Below are 20,615 nucleotides of genomic sequence, written 5' to 3' on the forward strand. Positions count from 1 at the left end.
TCCTATGTACTTACTCTTTTTCAAGAACCCCCCCTGCCTCCAGCCCTACAAAAAGTTGTTTTTTATTTCATTCATTTGTCAATTACCAAAAGATGAATTGTATAGGAAAATGTCTGGTAATAATCTCCAGAAAGGCCAAAATATGTTAACTTCATTTTTGAGAATCTCTCTATCCATTATTTAAAGCATTTTTCTAATTCCAGAGTGATTTAAACATTTTCCTCACTTAAGCTGAACTACAAGAAATCCTCTCCCTGGGGGTGCCTCGGCAGCAAAGTCGGTTAAAGGCTGGACTCTTGGTTTCTGGTTTCGGCTCAGGTCATGATCTCAGAGTCTTGAGATCAAGCCCCAAGTCCAACTCTGCACTCAGCAGGGGGAGTCTGCTCAAAACTTTCTCTCCCTCTGCCCCTCTCTGCTGCTCACTCTCTCCCTCCCCCCACCCTCTCTCAAATAAATAAATAAATCTTTTTTTTTTTTTAAGATTTTATTTATTTGACAGACAGAGACACAGTGAGAGAAAGAACACAAGCAGGGGGAGTGGGAGAGGGAGAAGCAGGCTTCCCGCTGAGCAGGGAGCCCGATGCGGGGCTCGATCCCAGGATCATGACCTGAGCTGAAGGCAGACGCTTAACAGTCGACTGAGCCACCCAGGCGCCCCTCAAATAAATAAATAAATCTTAAAAAACAAAACAAAAAACCCCTCTCCCCACAAACCCTTTGTAGCGCCACCTACTGGCAGAATGGCAACATCTGCAATTCAATTTGATTAATACTTGGTTTAAAAATCCAAGAAAAATGAATACAGACTGCATATTTGATTTTGTTAAGCAATAACTATTGCTTTTATAAAACAGTAACAATGGCATTAGAATTACATTTAAGTAGTCTTTATATTTCAGATACACGTGCTGAAATATTTACGGAAGACACAAGGCCTGAAATTTGCTTCAAAACAATCCAATGGGTAAGGAGTAAAAGGGAGGGGTGGCAGGACGGGCGAAGACAAAAATAAAATTGGCCAAAAGCTGATTAATGTTGAATTTGGGTGGTAGAAACATGGAGTACATTATTTTATTTCCGCAAAGAGGAATTGAAAATTGTCTATAAAGGACAATTAAAAAAAAACCAACAACAAAAAACACTTGGCTCCAGCATATTGCATCACATTTAGATTTTCTTCAATAAAAAAATCTGTTCAGAGCTGTAAGTTACTAATCTTAACATTTACAATTAAGGAAACCAGGCTTCACAGGAATGCAAAAAACAAACAAAAAAATCAGTCCATATCACAGTTGCCCACTCTATACAAATACAGAAAACGTAAATTGCTTGCACAGTTTCCAATTGCCAGGCCAACAAATAAACCAACTCATTGCAGTTATACATTAAGATGAAAGCAGTAAAGCTATCTTCATTATCAGCCTGATTAACAAATAGATATTTGAGCTCTTTCATTCAATAGAATTAAGTTGTTTACGACACACACACACAGATAGATATTTATAGTGAATGACAGAGCTCAAATACATATTAATATTTAGAATACCCATTTTTGTAAAGTATTTGTTAATTCAAAGCAACAATTTTTCAAAGTAATTGCAATTTCAATCTTAAGGAAGCACAGGGTTTTTAGAGAGTTTTACCAAATGTTTACCATGTGCCAGATACTGTTCTGGAGCTATTATTCACTTACCCCACGAGGTAGGCATTATTATCAACTCCATATAGATGAGGATACTGAGGTTCTAAGGTTCACCTCCTGAACACAGTTCTGTCCTAATTCTATATTACTTTCATTATACTGGGCCGGAAATTTGGACAAGTCCCTTCGCCTCTTTAAGCCACACATGTATAATGAAGGAACAGAAATCCAAGATCCTTCTAAAACTACAATTTTATGAAACCAAATCACCAAATCATAATAGCAGCAATTCCTTCCTTTCCCCAAACCCTACCTCAACTTCGCATGCAACCCTTTCACCTGAGGGAATAAAAACCCAACACTCACAATAGGATGTCTCTTATACCTTGGCTGTGGCCTTGATATCCGTGATATTTACAAACCACTGCTTGCTGGCACGAATAACCACTGGTTTCTTAGTCCTCCAGTCATAGGGATAGCTGTGTACCAATTTCTCCTCTTTCAACAAATGCTTTGAAGACTGAAGCATCTTTATAACTTGAAAAAAATCAGTAACAATTGACATTAGACATAATTAAAAAGTACAATGAAAATCCTACTAACTCTCTAATTCCCAGAGTACTAAACCTGGACTAGTAAGTGCCAGTCGGTAAGAGTAGCCACTTACCAGCTGTCAAGTATAATCTAGGAATCTCCTGGCAAAAAAAGAGGAAACTATAAAACCTTAATTAGATTCCAAATTAAGCCATTCCCATGGTTTTTCACTGCAAAGGAAAGATAAATAGGATAATATCTAAAATTCTACATTTGAAATTCGTAGTCTTTCATACCATGAATCTTTTTTTTTTTTTTTAAGATTTTATTTATTCATTTAGATAGAGAGAGAGAGACCATGAGCAGGGAGAGAGGCAGAGGGAGAAGCAGGCTCCCCGCTGAGCCAGGAGCCCGATGTGGGGCTTGATCCCAGGACCCTGGGACCATGACCTGAGCCGAAGGCAAACGCTTAACCATCTGAGCCACCCAGGCGCCCCTTTCATACCATGAATCTTAAAGTGGTCTCCAAAGAATCCAGAAGAAACCAGCTATAGTGGATTGAATTTTATCCTCCCAAAAGATAATGTTCAAGTCCTAACCCTTAGCACTTGTGAATGTGACCATATTTGGAAATAGGGTCTTTGCAGATGTAATCAAGTTAAGATGAGGTCACACTGGATTAGAGTGGGCCCTAAATCCAATGACTAGTGACCTAATAAGAGAGGAGGATACACAGAGACACACAAGAGCAAAGGACATGTGACAATGGGGGCAAAGATTAGAGTGATACAGCTATAAACCAAGGACTGCTAAGGATTACCAGAAGCCACCAGAATCTAGGAAGAGACAAGGAAGTATTCTTCCACTGAACATTCAGAGAGAGCATGGCCTTGCCAAAACACTGATTTCAGACTTCTAGCCTCCAGAACCGTGAGAGTAAATTTCTGTTGTTTTAAGCTACTAAATTTACGGTAATTTGTTACGGTAGTCGCAGGCAAGTAATATACCACGTTTAATTAGCCTTAGTCTTAGTGGGCAAAGGAAAGTCTTCACAGTACCTGGTCCTTGGATCCATAATTATAAAAAGTCAGAAAGCCAAGTCAAGGCTGGAGGATCCCTAAGATTGTAACACATAAACATTGCTAACATGTGCTCAGTACAAGGGTTATAAAAAGAACAGTCAACATCTACCCTCAAGCTTGATTTTATCCTTCCACAAAACTCACACTGCTGTAGCCCTAAAATAATCTCTCTCCCTGTTGATTGCCCTGCTTTGCTTAACCACATAGAGCAACTTCAAAAGAAAAGATGACGAAGTCCCAACCTCCGTTTTAAACCATGTGGCAAAATAAAATACAACTTCAGATTTTTGTTTCTAATGAAAGTGTATAATGGGAGAACAGCCAGCGAAGGTTGCTGCTGGCTGCTTTTCAGAAAATATATACTTATGATAACAACATACACAACACTCACCCACATCTGTTCCCTCTTCAAGGACAGCCTTGTTTTGAAGTTCAGGACCTGCAACATCTGTGAAAACTCCATCTTCATCCACTAAACAATCCTACAAAAGGTTATTTTCAAAAATTAAAGTACCAAAACATTTTATCTTATAACAATCCCCAGCAAAACAATATATATAAAACATCTCAGTATAGTCTTTCACTACATTGAAAATCTGGGTACTTCTTATGGAATTAATAGAAATTCGTGGATTTATACATTTAAATCACAAAAGGCAAAGGTCTTATTAAAACATATACCACAAGTTTATTTTTTTACTTTTTAATTTTTTTAAGATTTTATTTATTTATTTGTCGAGAGAGAGAGCGAGAAAATACACAAGCAGGGGGAGTGGCAGGCAGAGGAAGAAGCAGGCTCCCCACTAAGCAAGGAGCCTGATGCGGGACTCGATCCCAGGACCCTGAGATCCTGACCTGAGCCGAAGGCAGACACTTAACCGACTGAGCCACCCAGGCATCCCATACCACAAGTTTAATTAAAGAAGTAAAATCCTCAACAAAACATTAGCAAACCGAATCCAATAATACATTAAAAAAATTATAAACCATAATCATTTGAGATTTAGTCCTAGATTCAAGTGTGATTTGCAAAACAATCAATGTGATATGTCACATCAAAAAGAAAAAGGATAAAAAACATATGATCATTTCAACAGATGAAGAAAAAGCATCTGACAAAGTACAACACCCATTCATGATTTAAAAAAAAAACTCCCTGCAAAGTAGGTTTAGAGGGAATATATCTCAACATAATAAAGTCCTTATATGGAAAACCCACAGCCAACATCATACTCAACAGGGAACAACCGAGAACTTTTCCCCTAAGGTCAGAACAAGAAAAGGATGTCCACTCTCACCACTGTTACTCAACAGAGTACTGGAAGTCCTATTCTCAGCAATTAGACAACATAAGGAAATAAAAGGCATCCAAACTGGTAAGAAGTAAAACTCTCATTATTTGCAGATGACATGAAACTATATATAAAAAAACCCTAAAGACTCCACCAAGAAACTACTAGAACTGATAAATGAATTCAGTAGAGTCGCAGGATACAAAGTTAATGTACAAAAATCTGCTGCATTCCTATACACTAATAATGAACCAGCAGAAAGTGAAATTAAGAGAACAATCCCATTTACAACTGTACCAAAAACAATAAACTATCTAGGAATAAACTTAACCAAAGAGGTGAAAGACATGTACTCTGAAAACTATAAAACACTGATGAAAGAAATTCAAGATGACACAAAGAAATGGAAAGACATTCTATGCTCATGGGTTGGAAGAACAAATACTGTTAAAATGTCTATACTACTCAAAGCATCTATAGATTTAATGCAATCTCTATCAAAATACCAACAGCATCTTTCACAGAACTAGAACAAACAATATTAAGATTTGTATGGAACCACAAAAGACCTCAAATAGCCAAAGCAATCCTGAAAAAGAAAAACAAGACCTAAATGTAAGACCTGAAACCATAAAAATCTTTAAAGACAGCATAGGCAATAATGTCTCTGACATTGGCCGTAGCAACATTTTTCTAGATATGTCTCCCAAAACAAAAGCAAAAACAAACTATTGGGACTATATCAAAATAAAAAAATTTCTGCACATCAAAGGAAACAATCAACAAGACTAAAAGGCAAACTACTGAATGGGTGAAGATATTTGCAAAGGACGTATCTGATAAAGGCTTAGTATCCAAAATATATAAAGAACTTATAAAACTCAACAAAACACGAATTCAAAGGGATAAACGCACCCCATGTTTACTGCAGCATTATTTACCATAGCCAAACTATGGAAGCAGCCCAAATGCCATCGATACATGAACGGATAAAGAAGATAGAGTGTATACACACACACCATACACACTGGGATATTATTCAGCCATAAAAAAGAATGAAATCTTGTCATCTGCAACAACATGGATAGAGCTGGAGAGTACAATGCTAAACGAAATAAGTCAGTCAGAGAAAGACAAATACCATATGATCTCACTCATATGTGTTTTTGTATTTTTGGGGGTAAATACCCAGTAGTGTGATTACCAGATTGTAAGGTAGATCTATTTTTAACATTTTGAGTACACTTATCATGAGGAAAAATAAAATAATTTTTGAAAAAGTAAAATATACCAAAACACCTTTAACTTGGTCTGTATTAATTTCCAGATCTATGGCAATGTACATGTATCATGCTGACTTTGGGGTGCATCTTTAACTAAATGGAAAAACTTCCTAATTGGCATGTGTAACATAAATTTAGAAAGGACTGTTTACTTTAAAAAACAAAAACCAAACTGTTCTTTTCAACTAGTAAAACCTATTTGCCATTTTTCAGAAACTAAAAGTAATGTCTATATGAATTAGTACTTGAAAGAAAAAAATTGTCCCCACTTAATATGTATTTTTCAATTCTAATTTTGTGCCAATTTTGTGTTAGGAAAATCTTTATCAATTAGTATGAATTAATGAGGCATTAGGGGACTGACCAAACCTAAGCACTTCACAACTTAATTATAACAAAAATGACTGCTTATCACCAAAAAATAAAGATACTAGTTAGGACTTACCACTTTAATTCTACAAAAGCAATAATTAAAAAAGAAAAAAGAGGCAAAGTACCGTGGGCAGGTTGTGCTGAGAAGCTACACTGTAATCTTCCATACCATGAGCTGGGGCTGTGTGAACCAACCCTGTTCCTTTTGTCATGGTCACATGATTTGCAGGTAAAAGAGGAGAGGCTTTATCGGGAATTAAAGGATGAGCACAAGTACCATTTTCCAAATCTACACCTGTGGGGAAAGAAAACCATAATTAAGACTTATTTTACATGACAATGCTTCTACCTCTTCGACAGTAGCAATATCAGGTGAAAGGTGCAGGATCTGGAACGAGACTGGGCTCAAACTTCCGCTTCCCCTTTTACTTGCACTGTGACCTTAAGGAATCCATAATATGTGGATAATTACAATTCCTACCTCAGAGGATTGCCATGAGTATAAACTGAGGTAATGCATTTTAAGTATGTCGGGCCCTTAGCACAATACCTGTCATACAATAAATGATTTAAAATATTAGCAATTATTATAACAGATAACTCAAATGGGCCCTAGAAGATTTCTCTAATTTATGTATGGCTATGCACCTTTTGGAGCATAAGGACAAAGAAACTGTAGATCAACAGATCAATGACCAGTAGGTTCTAACACTCTCTCTGAGGGAACTCACTGTTGTTGTTTTTCATAATGTTACCCTAAAAAGGTAAGAGATGATAAATAATACCTAACAGTCACTGGGTACCCACGGTGTACTGGGCTCAACATAAATTCTTACTTCATCTTCATAATACTGCAAAACACCTAAGATTATCTGCAATTTACAAATCAGAAAACAAGAAAATGTAGGTAATTTGCCTGAGGTTACCTGGCTAATAAATGATTGAATTCAACTTCCAGGGCAACTATGACTCTAATGTTCTATATAACTCCAACCCCTTTAATAATGTATCAGACCCATCATCTATCAGGTTTTCTACACCATTAGCAACGTTTCCCACCTTTACTGCTTCTTGACTTGGGTTCTATAAATTTATCTTTCACATGTTCTAAAAATAACATAAATAAATAATTCTCCAAACTTCAAAAAGATTACCGGGCTCCACCTATACATTCACCAGGATGTACTAAATAAGTATGTCATCCTATCTACTCTTCAATAATTAAAGAAACGTCAATGGCCCCTTTACTCCTAAGATCTTCCCCACAAACCACCCTTCATTCTTCCAAACTAAATAATATTAACTTTAAAAAAAAACTGTCCTCGTCAAGCAACGTCTCCACTTTTATAATCCTCTTTTCTAGCTATAGAGCAAAAAAAAGTAACCCATTCAATATCGCTAGAAGAACAACAAAAATCTTGTAACTTTGACATTTCATAGATAACCCTGTCGCTGATTTCATTTTGGTTAAAACAGCACAATGAGTAAAAGGCTTGAGAAAAACTAACATTCCTTTATAACTAATAACAAGGAACTCCCTTTTCTGAAAAAAATCACAAACTCTCCTCGCTGTTTGACTTGGATGACTTGGCATTTTATTTCTTCTATTTCAAATACTTGAGTTACTAGGAAAAACTTGAATACTTCAGGATGCATTTTTTCCAAGATAATTCATAATGCTGTTAAAGAAGAAAATGGTCAACACTGATTTTTAGAAAAATTTACTGTTTAGTTTTCACTCTGATTCCCTTCTCTAAATTAGATTCATAAGTAAGGCCAGTCCCCATGACCCTATGTTGTACTTTTCATGCATTTTTAGTATGGAAATTAAAGGTTTACAGCAGAGTAAATTTCATCTATTAACTTTCCTTTATCCCCATACTTAGTGTATCTACCACTTAATACTCTCCCTCACCTCCCAACAAAGATCTCTGAATGATCAATAAAAAAACAATTTATATTTTTCTGGAAAGAAAAGCTATCCTACACAAATTACTCCATTTTAGCTGTTCAAAATTCCTACTACTTTAATAAGTAATAAGCTAATTGTTACCAGTTTATTTTGCTACAGATGAGAAGTATATCCACTTCTCTGAAATGTGGTGGCTCAAAATGGCAACCCAATGATTCTCTGACTGTCATAATTTGAAACAATTACCCAATCTAGAAAGGTGATCTTAAATTTAACCTGAGCACTTTCAAAAACCTTGTGAGAATGCCATTCAGCTTCTATAACAACATCTAACTTGTCAATGAAGTCTATAATACCTTCTGTGCTTAAAAAAGGGGTAGGAGGGAGTTTGGAGTAAAGAATATACTGGATCCTCTAACTTAACTTATTGTACCAATAAGGACCAAATGGTATTAAATATCAAACATTTTGTAGCTTCTTCCCTGCTTTTGACATAAAACCCTTTTTATTTTTGTTAAGATTACTTAAACTTCTAACCGGCTTGTATCTGAAATGATACATTTAGAGGGCTTCTCTGTTTAGCTAGGCAATCCTTCCATTTTGGGATGTCTCTATTCATTCTATTTGTGTGATTTTTTTAAACTTATTTATTTACTTTAGAGAGAGAGAGAGAGCACAAGCAGTAAGGGCAGAGGGAGAGGAAAAGAGAATCTCAAGCAGACTCTAAGCTGAGTGTGGAACTTGACTCAGGGCTCGATCTCACAACCCTGAGATCACGATGAGCCAAAATCAAGAGTTGGACACTTAACCGACTGAGCCACCCAGGCGCCCTGTGATTTTTTTTTTTAAGTAAGAAACTCAAGAAACTCAAAGATGTATCATCCCTAAAGATCAAAGAGGATTTTAAATTTCCCTAGATTTTAGTAATTATATTTCAAAACCAGTCAATACTTTAGAAGTCCCAAATTATAGATTAAGGATTCTTTTGATAGAAGTACAATCTTTGGAATAATTTTCAGAATTTACTAAGTTTCCTCATTAAAATCATACACCAAAAAATAAAGATACTTATTTCCTTCCTTGCACCTTTGATTAAATCAGATAAAGGTTAATTTTTAGTGATTTAATTTTGAATAAAATTTTAAAAGGATATTTGTATATTCTACATTGTTCAAAGGACATTTACCTAATTTTACATTGGGCATTTGCCAGAAATACTATTGTGCTTTTGTCAGTGTTCATATTTTCTATACTCCTACCATGTTTAATATATATTTTCCTTTAGAATAATCAACGCAAAATATATTCTAGAAAGGTAGAAGCCATATCTGTTTCAATTCACAACGCAAAATATTTAGCAAAGTGGTAAACTCAAATCAAATGGATATTCTGATGACTGTGATGGTCAGAATATCTATAAGCCTTTACCTGAAAATGTTGAAATAACCTCAAATGTTGTTTCTAAAGCAGAAGCAACAGGTGTTACTTTATCTGCAGCAAGTATATACAGCTCTCCAGATTTGGAACATTTCACAACAGCATACCTAAAATAAAATTTTAAAAGAAAATTACTAATAATGAAAAAAGAAAAGCCACAGATAGGATTTTAAATGTTTTACATCATTTTAGGAAAACAAACTTCAAGATCAAAAAAGCACTACTTTCAAAGAACTTCATCTGTTACATTTGTTTCATTTTTCTTTTCTTTAAAGATTTTTATTTGAGAGAGAGTGAGCAAAAGAGCACAAGCCTGGGTGGGGCAGGGGTGGAGAGGCAGAGAGAGAAACAGACTTCCCACTGAGCAGGGAGTCCGATGCGGGGCTTGATCCCAGGACACTGGGATCACGACCCAAACCAAAGGCAGATGCTAAACCAACTGAGCCACCCAGGTGCCCCACATTTGTTTCGTTTTTCAAAAAAGCTGGAATTGAGGGCTAAATGGAATCATATAAAGCTTAATAAAATCTATATGAACATCACAACTAAGTTATAATTCACTAAATTTTAAGAGAACAATGGGATGAAATAAATCCAAAATAATGCTAATGATGGAATCAATCCTATTTATGGATAAAACAAAAAATACAGTAATATACTTACTTTGCGTCTGGCATATAACAAACAGCTTGATTGGCTGGAATTGTCCAAGGCTGGGTGGTCCAGATTAAAAAACTAACAGGAGATGAGCCATCTGTGAAAATAAAATTTCAAATATGCTTGCAAATGTTACAATTCCGTAACTTTAATAAACTTAAGCAATGAATAAATCTTACCTATGAGAGATACCAACTTGGGAGAAGGCTTCAGGAGAGGGAATTTTACATATATTGAGCGACTGACATGCTCAGGATTATACTCAAGTTCTGCTTCAGCCAATGCAGTTCTAAGGTTTAAGAATATTAGACATAAATATTTGAGGGACTCACAAAATTCTCCACTTTAAATACCAAAAACACATACGTACCTCGATGAGGGAGACCAAAACACAGGTTTGTAAGATCGATAAATCAAGCCCTATAAAAGACAAATATATGATATAAAAGCTGGAATTTTAGAACACATAATTTAACATACCAAAGGAAAAAAATACTTCATTACCTTCTCATACATTTGGTAGAAAATTCTCAACTGTTGGGCCTCATATTTTCCATCAAATGTATAGTAGCAATTATTCCAATCTGCCATTATTCCCCAACGAATAAACGCTGATCTCTGTTTCTTAATTGCTGCTTCAGCAAATGATCTAGCTAAAAAAAAAATTAAGAGAGAAAAGCATTTGAAAACCAATAAATTCTTAAACATGGTTTAGTAGGTCTCTAAACAGAGGTATTGCACACAGGGTATATACTATAAAATGTATTTAACAGGAAAATTATTTTGAAAGTATAAGTGTTCAGAAGATAACTAAAATTCTAAAATTAATCAGAATTTCAAAAATATTTTCCAGACTTTATACAATGACCTTACATTTAAAAAAAAATAAACTGGAAAAAATATTTTTCATTATCTCTTAATTTGAGAAAAAATAAGAGAATGATTCTTACTTCATTATACACAGAAAAAGTAATCAGTACATCTAGTTTAAGCCAATTATAAGATGCCCTACAGTGAAGTAAAAAATCTTCACAATCATATCTAAATATACAATAGTTTTAGAACACAAAATTCCTTCCTGACCCAATCTACTGAAGGATCAAATGAGATTAATTTAAAAAAATATAGGGGCGCCTGGGTGGCTCAGTTGTTAAGCATATGCCTTCGGCTCGCCCAGGGTCCTGGGATGGAGCCCCGCGTTGGGTTCCCTGCTCTGCAGGAAGCCTGCTTCTCCCTCTCTCTCCCACTCCCCCTGCTTGTGTTCCCTCTCTCGCTGTGTCTCTGTCAAATAAATAAATAAAATCTTTACAAAAAAAAAATTTTTCTTAAATATATATATGTATTTTAGAATTGACTTTTAGTCTAGCACTCGAAATAGGTCAACAAGCTCCAGCCAGGAAAGTAAATAAAAACACTGAGCACAATAATAATTTCACAAAATATGAAGATCAAAGAACTGAAAAATGGACTTGGAAATGCTCACAAAATCTTTCCTTTAGTCTCTGAACATAAGTTGTCACAAAAGTCAATTAAACGAAATCTGAATTTTCTGTGACAAAAATTGGTTTCTAACAGATCCCATTATAGCCAAAAAGACAAAAACAGAAAACAACAGAAAGTCTCTTCAATTAAGCCCTGGCTTTTCCAAGGAACCAGCATTTAAGAATAACCATTTCAAAACAGAAACAGAGATTATTTACCTTTCTCTCTAATTTCCACAGCTGAGAGATTCTGAGCTTTTCCACCAAGTTCTGATAATACTTTTATTTCAATGGGTAACCCATGACAATCCCAGCCTGGCACAAAATGTATTTTGGAACCTCTCATCATATGGTATCGATTGGCTATATCCTTCAAAATCTGCAAAGATAAGATGATAATCATCATTCATATATAAAGCATGTGACCTTGTTTTATTCCTTTTTAAAAAATTTTTAATTTAAATTCAATTTAGTTAACATATAGTGTGTTATTAGTTTCAGGGGTAGAATTTAGTGATTCATCAGTTGCATATAAAATACCCAGTGCTCATTACATCACGTGCCCTCCTTATTACCCATCACCCCAGCCCCCCACCCACCTCCCCTCCAGCAACCCTCAATTTCTTATAATTAAGAGTCTCTTATGGTTCACCCTAGTTATATCTCTTTATATCACTGTAAAACACCGAGAAAGCCCAATTTTAAAAGGATTTCTATAAGCAAAATAACCTATTAAATCTACTACCTCAACCTATTTTGTTTTATTGATCAGAACAGATAACACTGCATTATATTCCTATCTGGTAAAGCGATGTGTTCCTTGATCTTTCTTTAAATTTTGACTATTCAGGAGCGCCTGGGTGGCTTAGTCGTTAGGCGTCTGCCTTCGGCTCAGGTCATGATCCCAGGGTCCTGTGATCGAGCCCTGCAACGGGCTCCCTGCTCTGCAGGAGGCCTGTTTCTCCCTCTCCCACTCCCCCTGCTTGTGTTCCCTCTCTCGCTGTGTCTCTCTCTGTCAAATAAATAAAATAAAAAATAAAAATAAATTAAAAAATTAAAAAAAAATTTTTTTGACTATTCAAACACATTTACTTTCCAGATTTACTTTTTAGCCATTAAGTATGTTAAAAAATTTTTAAAAATATTTTCTTTGTTGTTTATGATTATAAGAGAAATACAAGCTTTTCCAAAAAAAAAAAAAAAAAGAGTAATATAGGTTCCTTGTTCTAAAAAAAAAAAATACAAATGTTATAGAAATAACAAATATTAGGTTTAAAAATTTTTTTTGCAAAATTAGATCCTAATGTAACACTGTTTTAAAACTTGTTTTTCGGGGCACCTGGGTGGCTCAGTCGTTAAGTGTCTGCCTTCGGCTCAGGTCATCATCCCAGGGTCCTGGGATCGAGCCCCGCATCAGGCTCTCTGCTCAACAGGAAGCCTGCTTCTCCCTCTCCCACTCCCCCTGCTTGTGTTCCCTCTCTCGCTGTCTCTCTCTCTGTCAAATAAATATATAAAAAATCTTTTATAAAAAATAAATAAAACTTGTTTTTCCTCCTTCAGTTAATAATATTTGGACATCTTTCATGTCAGTACAGATATATCTGCCTAATTCTTTTTAAGATTCCATACTACTTCATTCCCAAGATTTATTTAATCAAATCCCATTAAGGACAGTGCTGAAAAAGAAAAAAAGTCAATCCAAAATCCTAGATGCAGCAAAAATTTACTTGAAGGATAAAAAGAAAATCAAGAACACAGTGACTAAACTGACGAATTCAGTGGAGAGCTTCAGCAGCCCACGTGACCCATCAGAAGAATCAGTGAAATAAGACAGATCATTTGAAATTATCCAGTTAAAGGTATAAAAGACACAAGAATGAAAAAGAATAAAGAAAGCCTTCAGAACTAATTTGAAACCACTTAAAAAAATAATCTATGCTTTACGAGAATCCCAGAATGAAAAGAGAGGGAAAAAGAATCAGAAAGTTTATTTAAAGAAACTGTAGCTGAAAAAAAAAAAGAAAAGAAAAGAAAAAGAAACTGTAGCTGAGAACTTCCTAAAACTGGGGAGATATTTGGATATCCAAGTTCACTAAGCTCATACATTCCCAACAAATGCAACCCAGAGATCTTCTAAAAGACACACTATAATAAAACTGTCAAAAATCAAAGACAAAGCAAGAACCTTGAAAGCTGCAAGAGAAAAAAGCTTGTCAATTACAAGACTCCCCTTCCCCCATAAGGCTATCAAATTTCTCTGCAGAACCCTTGCAGGCCAGGACAGAGTAGAATGACACATTCAAAATGCTGCAAATAAACTTCCAACCAAGAATACCTCACCTGGCAAAGCTGTCCTTGAGAAATGAAGGAGAAATAAAGACTTTCCTAGACAAACAAATGCTGAGGGAGTTCTTCACCACTAGACCTGCCATACGAGAAATTCTGAAAGGAGCTCTTTAAGATGAAATGAAGGGATGCTATTTACTACCAGGAAAACACATAAAAATACTTAAAGTAAGTATATAGTCAAATTGAAAATACCCCAATAGTATAATATGTTGGTGCATTTATGCCATACTCTAATATAAAAGACCAAAGGACAGGTGCACCTGGGTGGCTCAGTCGGTTAAGCATCCAGCTCTTGATTTCAGCTCAGGTCATGATCTCAGAGTCATGGGATCCAGTCCCGCATCAGGCTCAGCCCCGAGTGTGCAGCCTGCCTAAGATTCTCTCTCCCCCTCTCCCTCTGCCCCTCCCCCACCCCACTACCCACCCGCCCCGCGCCACAAACACACTCTCTCTCTCTAAAAAAAAAATAGCCCAAAGGACAGAAATATTAAAGATAATTATAGCTACAATAACTTGTTAGTATATTCACAATATAAAAAGATGTAAACTGTGACATCAAAACATAAAACAAAATGTGTTAGAAGTAGTACCAGGATAGAATTTTTTGTATGTGATTAAAGTTGTTATCAGTTTAGAAGACTGTTATATTTCATGTAAGCCTCATGGTAATCGATGAGGGAAACAAAGGCAAGAGAAGTGAAGTTTAAATTAAATCTCCTGGGGCAAATGGGTGGCTTAGTCCTTAAACATCTGACTTTGGCTCAAATCATGATCTCAGGGTCCTGGGATCAAGGCCCTTCACTGGGCTCCGCACTCAGCGGGGAGTCTGCTTCCCCCCTCCCTCAGCCCCTCCCCTGACTTGTGCTTTTTTTTTCTCTCTCTCAAATAAATAAATAAATAAAATCTTTAAATAAATGAATAAATCTCCTTACAGCTTGCACCCCACTGATACCTGAAACATGCAAAGCATGACCTTCCTCAAGGAACTCATGGCGGCCTTACGCCTTAATGTTTATGTTTTATTAAAGACTAAAAGTAACCTTAACAGCAGCTAGACCCTCAAGGTCCTGAAAGCCTTGCTTCCAAATTCCTTAGAGACTTACACTATCCCTAACCCCCACTAATTAAAAAGTATTCAAGAATGGATAAACGTACACAAAAAAACTGATACACTAAGTTAACTGAAGGAAAAATGGAAATCATATCATCATCTCAATAGAAGCAGAAAAACCATCTGACGAAATGCAACATCCTGGGGTGCCTGGGTGGCTCAGTCGTTAAGCATCTGCCTTCGGCTCAGGTCATGATCCCAGGGTCCTGGGATCGAGCCCCACATCGGGCTCCCTGCTCAGCAGGGAGCCTGCTTCTCCCTCTCCCTCTGTCTACCACTCTGCCTACTTGTGCTCTCTGTCAAATAAATAAATAAAATCTTTAAAAAAAAAAAAAATGCAACATCCTTCCATGATAAAAGATCTCAACAAAGCGGGTATAAAAGGAAATGTACCTCAACATAATAAAGACCATATATGATAAGCCACAGATACCATCATACTCAGTAGTGAAAAGTTGAAAGCTTTTCCTCTAAGATCATGAATAATACAAGGATGCCCACTCTCACCACTCCTATTCAACATAGTATTGGAGGTCCTGCCAGAGCAAATGGGCAAAAAAAAGAAATGAAAGGCATCCAAATCAAAGGAAGCAGTAAAATTATGTTTACGGATGTTAACTAATTGTGGTATTCATTTACCAATACATCCATACATCAAATCATTGTGTTGTAAACCTTAAACTAATACAATGTTATACGTCACTTACGTCTGAATAAAATGGGAGGGGGCTAAAATTAGTTCTCTCAAAAAATTGCAGACTGATGCTATTTATTATCTACCCTACATAAATGACCTGGTACCTGCTAGTACTCTCAAAACTCAGCTTAAAGATCACTTCCTCAGGGAGATCTTCTCTGACACTGAAGTCAAAAAGTTATTCTAAAATTTACCTGGAAAAGCAAAGAAACTGACATTGCTAAAGCAATTTTGAAAATACAATGGGAAGAATGAGACTACCCAATTTCAAGACTTATTCTGTAGCTACAGTCACCAAAACTGTGGTATTGGCAGGACAGACACATAGATTAATGGAACAGAATAGAGAATCCAGAAATAGAGCCACACATATTTGCCCAACTGATTTTTTTTTTTTTAAGATTTTATTTATTTATTTGACAGAGAGAGACACAGCGAGAGAGGGAACACAAGCAGGGGGAGTGGGAGAAGGAGAAGCAGGCTTCCCGCTGAGCAGGGAGCCCGATGCGGGGCTCGATCCCAGGACCCTGGGATCACGACCTGAGCCAAAGGCAGACGCTTAACGACTGAGCCACCCAGGCGCCCCTGCCCAACTGATTTTTGACAGTAGTACAAAAGCAACTCATTAGGGAAAGATAGCCTTTTCAACAAATGGTGCTAGACATCCACAGGGAAAAAAATAACCCTCAGTGTAAGTCTCATACCTTCCATAAAAGTTAACTCAAAATGTGACATGGATTTAAATGTAAAATGTAAGTTTTAGAAAAAATATAGCAGAAAATCTTTAGGCTTAAAGGCTTGGCAGAGTTTAGACATTACACTACAAGTTATGATTCATAAAAGGAAAAACTGATAAACTGGACTTCATCAAAATTAAGAACTTTTAGGGGCACCTGGCTGGCTCAGTCAGAAGAGCATGCAACTCTTGATCTTGGGGTCATGAGGTTGAGCCCCACACCGGGGGTAGAGATTACTTAAAAAAAAAAAAGAACTTTTACTCTTCAACATATCCTGTTAGGAGGATGAAAAGAAAGCTACAGACTGGAAGAAATAGTTGCAAATCACGTATCTCACAAAGGTTTCAGACCTAGGCTATATACATAAAGAACCCTCAAGACCAACAGTAAGAAAAACCCGAACAATCCAGGTAGAAAATGGACAAGGTCAAGGCGCCGGCAGATTCAGTCCGGTGAGGGCTGCTTTCTAGGTTCACAGACCATCAGCTTCTCACAGAGCATAAGGGAGACAAGGAAGCTCTCTGGGGTCTCTTTTGTGAAGGTGCTAATATCACTGATAAGGGCTCTGCCCTCATGACTTAATCACTTCCCAAGGCCCCCAACTCCAAGTACCATCACATTAGAGATTATTAGGCTTAAACATATAAATAAATATAAATTTAGGAGTAGGGAAGAACAAATATTCATTCTACTTTCAGTCTAACATTTATATATTTTACTTGTCTTCTTATGTCTTTCCTGATCAGAGCATAAGCTCCATAAAGACAAGACTCATCTCTGTTTTGTTCACTGCCATTCCCAGAGTCTCGAAAAATGTCTGGCACATAGTAGGTGCTCAGTAATTATTTACTGACTAAAATATTTACTAGAGTAAAATAACAATAAGCTCAAAGCAAATACCAGGGATGTTATTTTTCACACAGCACTAAAACTGTTTATTGCTGCTTTCTATTAACACATTTTAGTTTTGGGGCACCTGGGTGGCTCAGTCATTAAGCGTCTGCCTTCGGCTCAGGTCATGATACCAGGGTCCTGGGGTCGAACCCCGCATCGGGCTCCCTGCTCAGCGGGAGGCCTGCTTCTCCCTCTCCCCCTGCTTGTGTTCCCTCTCTCACTGTCTCTCTCTGTCAAATAAATAAATAAATAATCTTTAAAAAAAAAAAAGACATTTTTGTTTTGGGGTGCCTGGGTGGCTCAGCTGGTTGACTGTCTGACTCTTGATCTCAGCTCAGGTCTTGATCTCAGGGCTGTGAGTTCAAACCCCTTGCTGGGCTCCACCCTGGGTATGAAGCCTACTTAAACACAATTACTTTTACCCATCAATGCAAATTTACATAATTGTCATAAAATTAGAATACACTCTTTTGTAAAGCGTACTTAAATAAAGGTTTTTCCCTCAAGTTTTATAAATTAAATTACAATTACCTTATTCAAAGTATGTCCAACATGTGGGTCACCATTTGCATAAGGAGGTCCATCATGAAGACAAAATTCTGTTTTTACTTTTCTTTCTCTTTGCCATGAATAAAGTTCTGAAAATCCACATTTCTGTTTAAAAAGAACCATAACGTCTGAACATCAACCAAATACATACCCCCTGAATCTTACCATAAATAACAGCCAGCATTTGCTTATTTCTTATCCCATACCAATGTATTGAACTCTAAAACCCAATGGTGAGGCTTCTAAAATGCACATCTGAGTCCTCATCTTTTGTTTCCCCATAGGCTTCAGACTGAAGTTTAAGTTCTTTATATAGTAAACAGGGCTCTACAAAAGTTAGCACCACCAAATTCTGGCCAGTCTCTCAGCACTCCCCACCATCCACTCCTCAGTCCTGCCATGCTGAGGGGCCTGTAGATTACATCCCAGCCCACCCCCACACACACTCTTATTCTTGCTCTCCTTTGGCCTCAACACTACCTACCAAATCCCAACAATACTCACTGCAGCCCTACTTCCTTTCTCGCACCTAGTGTGTACCCCTGGCCCAGGCACTTTGCTCTTATGGGCTGCTCCCTTATTTGAAAAAAAAAAAAAAAAAATGTTAATAGCCAATTCACAGAGCTGGTGTGAAAAATACATGAGGAAACGTTTGAAATTGTCACAGTTCCTGGCATATCCATGATACTGAATAAAACACTTTAAAAAAGTAGATGGCTAAAACAGGTTTGAGTCTAGAGCTCTGATAATTGCCATAAGAATATTTAGGCTAAGCAAATTTACTTAACCTATATATGCTGAATATCAGGGATTTTAAAGACTCCAAAATTACAGAAGCTAACAAGCGAATCTGCCCTTAGAAAGTTCAGTCTAGTACAGGAGACAGATGCAGATTTTAGGAAGGGGACTCTGAGGAAGTACAGCTACTCTCTTCTGCAAACAATTCAGAATTCCAACTAGGCGCCTACTGACACCACAAAAGTAGGCTTCAACTTTCCCACAAAATCGAATTTTTATTTATATGTGTCCATGTTAATTTGCTTTTCAGAAGTTACTGGGAAAGTGTCCAAATCCAACTTTTTTTTTGGCTAAAAAAATGAGACTTATATTCAGTTCTGTGCTGCTATGTGAGCATCCCCCTTAATACTCTGCTCTGGAACCTCTGAGGGATTCACCTAGAGGTTTTCAAGCAAGAAACCCTGAGATGAGCAGATGATTTCCACTGGTCCAGCCATAACACCCCCGCCCAAACGGGCCCGGAGTCTGCGGCCAGGTCCCACCCGCCAGGGGCGTGGTCGCCCGGAGCGGCGGCCTGGGCGGGCCCGTCTCCCCTTCGCCCCAGGCCAGGTCGGGCCTCCCTGCCCACCTGCTGGATCTCCAGCTCCGTGTCGGGCTGCTGGCGGCCCAGCAATTTCATGGGGAAGCTGGTCTGCGGCAGCAGCACCGTGTCCCGATATCTGCCATTATTCGAGCTCTGCAGCTGGTTACTGGCCCCGGTGACTGACCGCACCAAAAGCCTCCTCGTCGTCCCTCGCCACCCCGGTTGACAGCGAAGGCGGGGCGGCACCCATAAATTCCGGGCCGCGGCCAGAGCGGCGGCTCCCGGCCCGCGCGGGAGCAGCCCCCAACGCATAGCCAGCCACCCCCGGCCTCCCCGTGAGCGCCAGGTCCTCCGCGGGAGGCTCCCGCCGGGGTTCTGGAAAACCGGGACCCCAGAGGACCTCCGCAAGCTCTGCCGGAGTGCGCACGCGCGCGGGGCACGGAAGGGGCGGGAAGCAGGCCCTTCCCAGAGACAGCGGGAAGGCAGCCACCCCGGGTCTTGGCCGCAACCGGGGCGGGACCGGGCAGACCCTGAGGGGCGGGGCAAGGTGTGATGGGCCTTCCCGGGCTCAGATTTCAATCACAGAGCCCTGACTTTAAAGTATTTTAGTATATCCAGTATATATAATATATAGCAAATATTTAAGATATTTTTAGTATATCCAAGATATTATCACTTCAACCTGTAATTAATATAAAATTATAAAGAAGATATTACATTCTTTGTCTTCGTACTGAATCTTTGAAATTCAGTATGCATTTTACACACGCCGCATCTCAGTTTGGGTTAGTAATCTGCCACGCGCTCAACAGCCACACAGACTATGACTACCTCGGGGGGCAGCACCTCTTTAGCTGAGTGCAAAGTTCAGTACGGATATTATAAACCAACCTAATTATGTAATTTTCAGATTCCCTATATCCCTGTTATGTCCCACTCCTACAGAATACTATATATAGGGTGTAGGACTTGAGCTCTGGTTTCTGACAGAAACCCACTTTTCTATCCCACTTTTTGAAAGTTTGTGTTAGGCCACCTTTACAGAAAAAAAGTGAAAATAGCATTCATTACATTAGTACCTGTTTTCCATAACAAAGAAAACGAAGGAGATTTTTGCTTTTATGAAAAAAAGTGAAAATAGCATTAAGCATTAGTTTTGCAGCAAGACTTCATAGAGGCAGCAGGCACCCAAAGCCACCAGTGTGGCCCCGCCAAGCTCCTGCCCTGGGCACTACTCTCAGCATCTCAGCATCAGCTGCTAGCCC

The 20,615-nt window shown here is 37.9% G+C and overlaps 1 protein-coding gene across 1 annotated transcript in view; it reads right to left on the reverse strand.

The window, feature by feature from the left end:
- Positions 1-19,778, reverse strand: part of IARS2 (isoleucyl-tRNA synthetase 2, mitochondrial) — a 55,282-nt gene extending 35,504 nt beyond the window's left edge. The window contains exons 1-11 of the mRNA XM_032422448.1: positions 19,396-19,778; positions 18,012-18,134; positions 11,912-12,071; positions 10,716-10,864; positions 10,582-10,631; positions 10,391-10,500; positions 10,218-10,308; positions 9,546-9,661; positions 6,331-6,500; positions 3,650-3,740; positions 2,028-2,179 (exon numbers count right to left, since the gene is read on the reverse strand). Coding sequence (XP_032278339.1) covers positions 2,028-2,179; positions 3,650-3,740; positions 6,331-6,500; positions 9,546-9,661; positions 10,218-10,308; positions 10,391-10,500; positions 10,582-10,631; positions 10,716-10,864; positions 11,912-12,071; positions 18,012-18,134; positions 19,396-19,662 — 1,479 coding nt within the window. The 5' untranslated portion in view covers positions 19,663-19,778. The remainder of the gene's footprint in view (positions 1-2,027; positions 2,180-3,649; positions 3,741-6,330; positions 6,501-9,545; positions 9,662-10,217; positions 10,309-10,390; positions 10,501-10,581; positions 10,632-10,715; positions 10,865-11,911; positions 12,072-18,011; positions 18,135-19,395) is intronic.
- Between the last annotated feature and the right edge of the window lie 837 nt (positions 19,779-20,615).

The sequence above is a fragment of the Phoca vitulina genome, unplaced genomic scaffold (assembly GCF_004348235.1).
Source record: "Phoca vitulina isolate PV1807 unplaced genomic scaffold, GSC_HSeal_1.0 scaffold26, whole genome shotgun sequence".
NCBI classification, from domain to species: domain Eukaryota; kingdom Metazoa; phylum Chordata; class Mammalia; order Carnivora; family Phocidae; genus Phoca; species Phoca vitulina.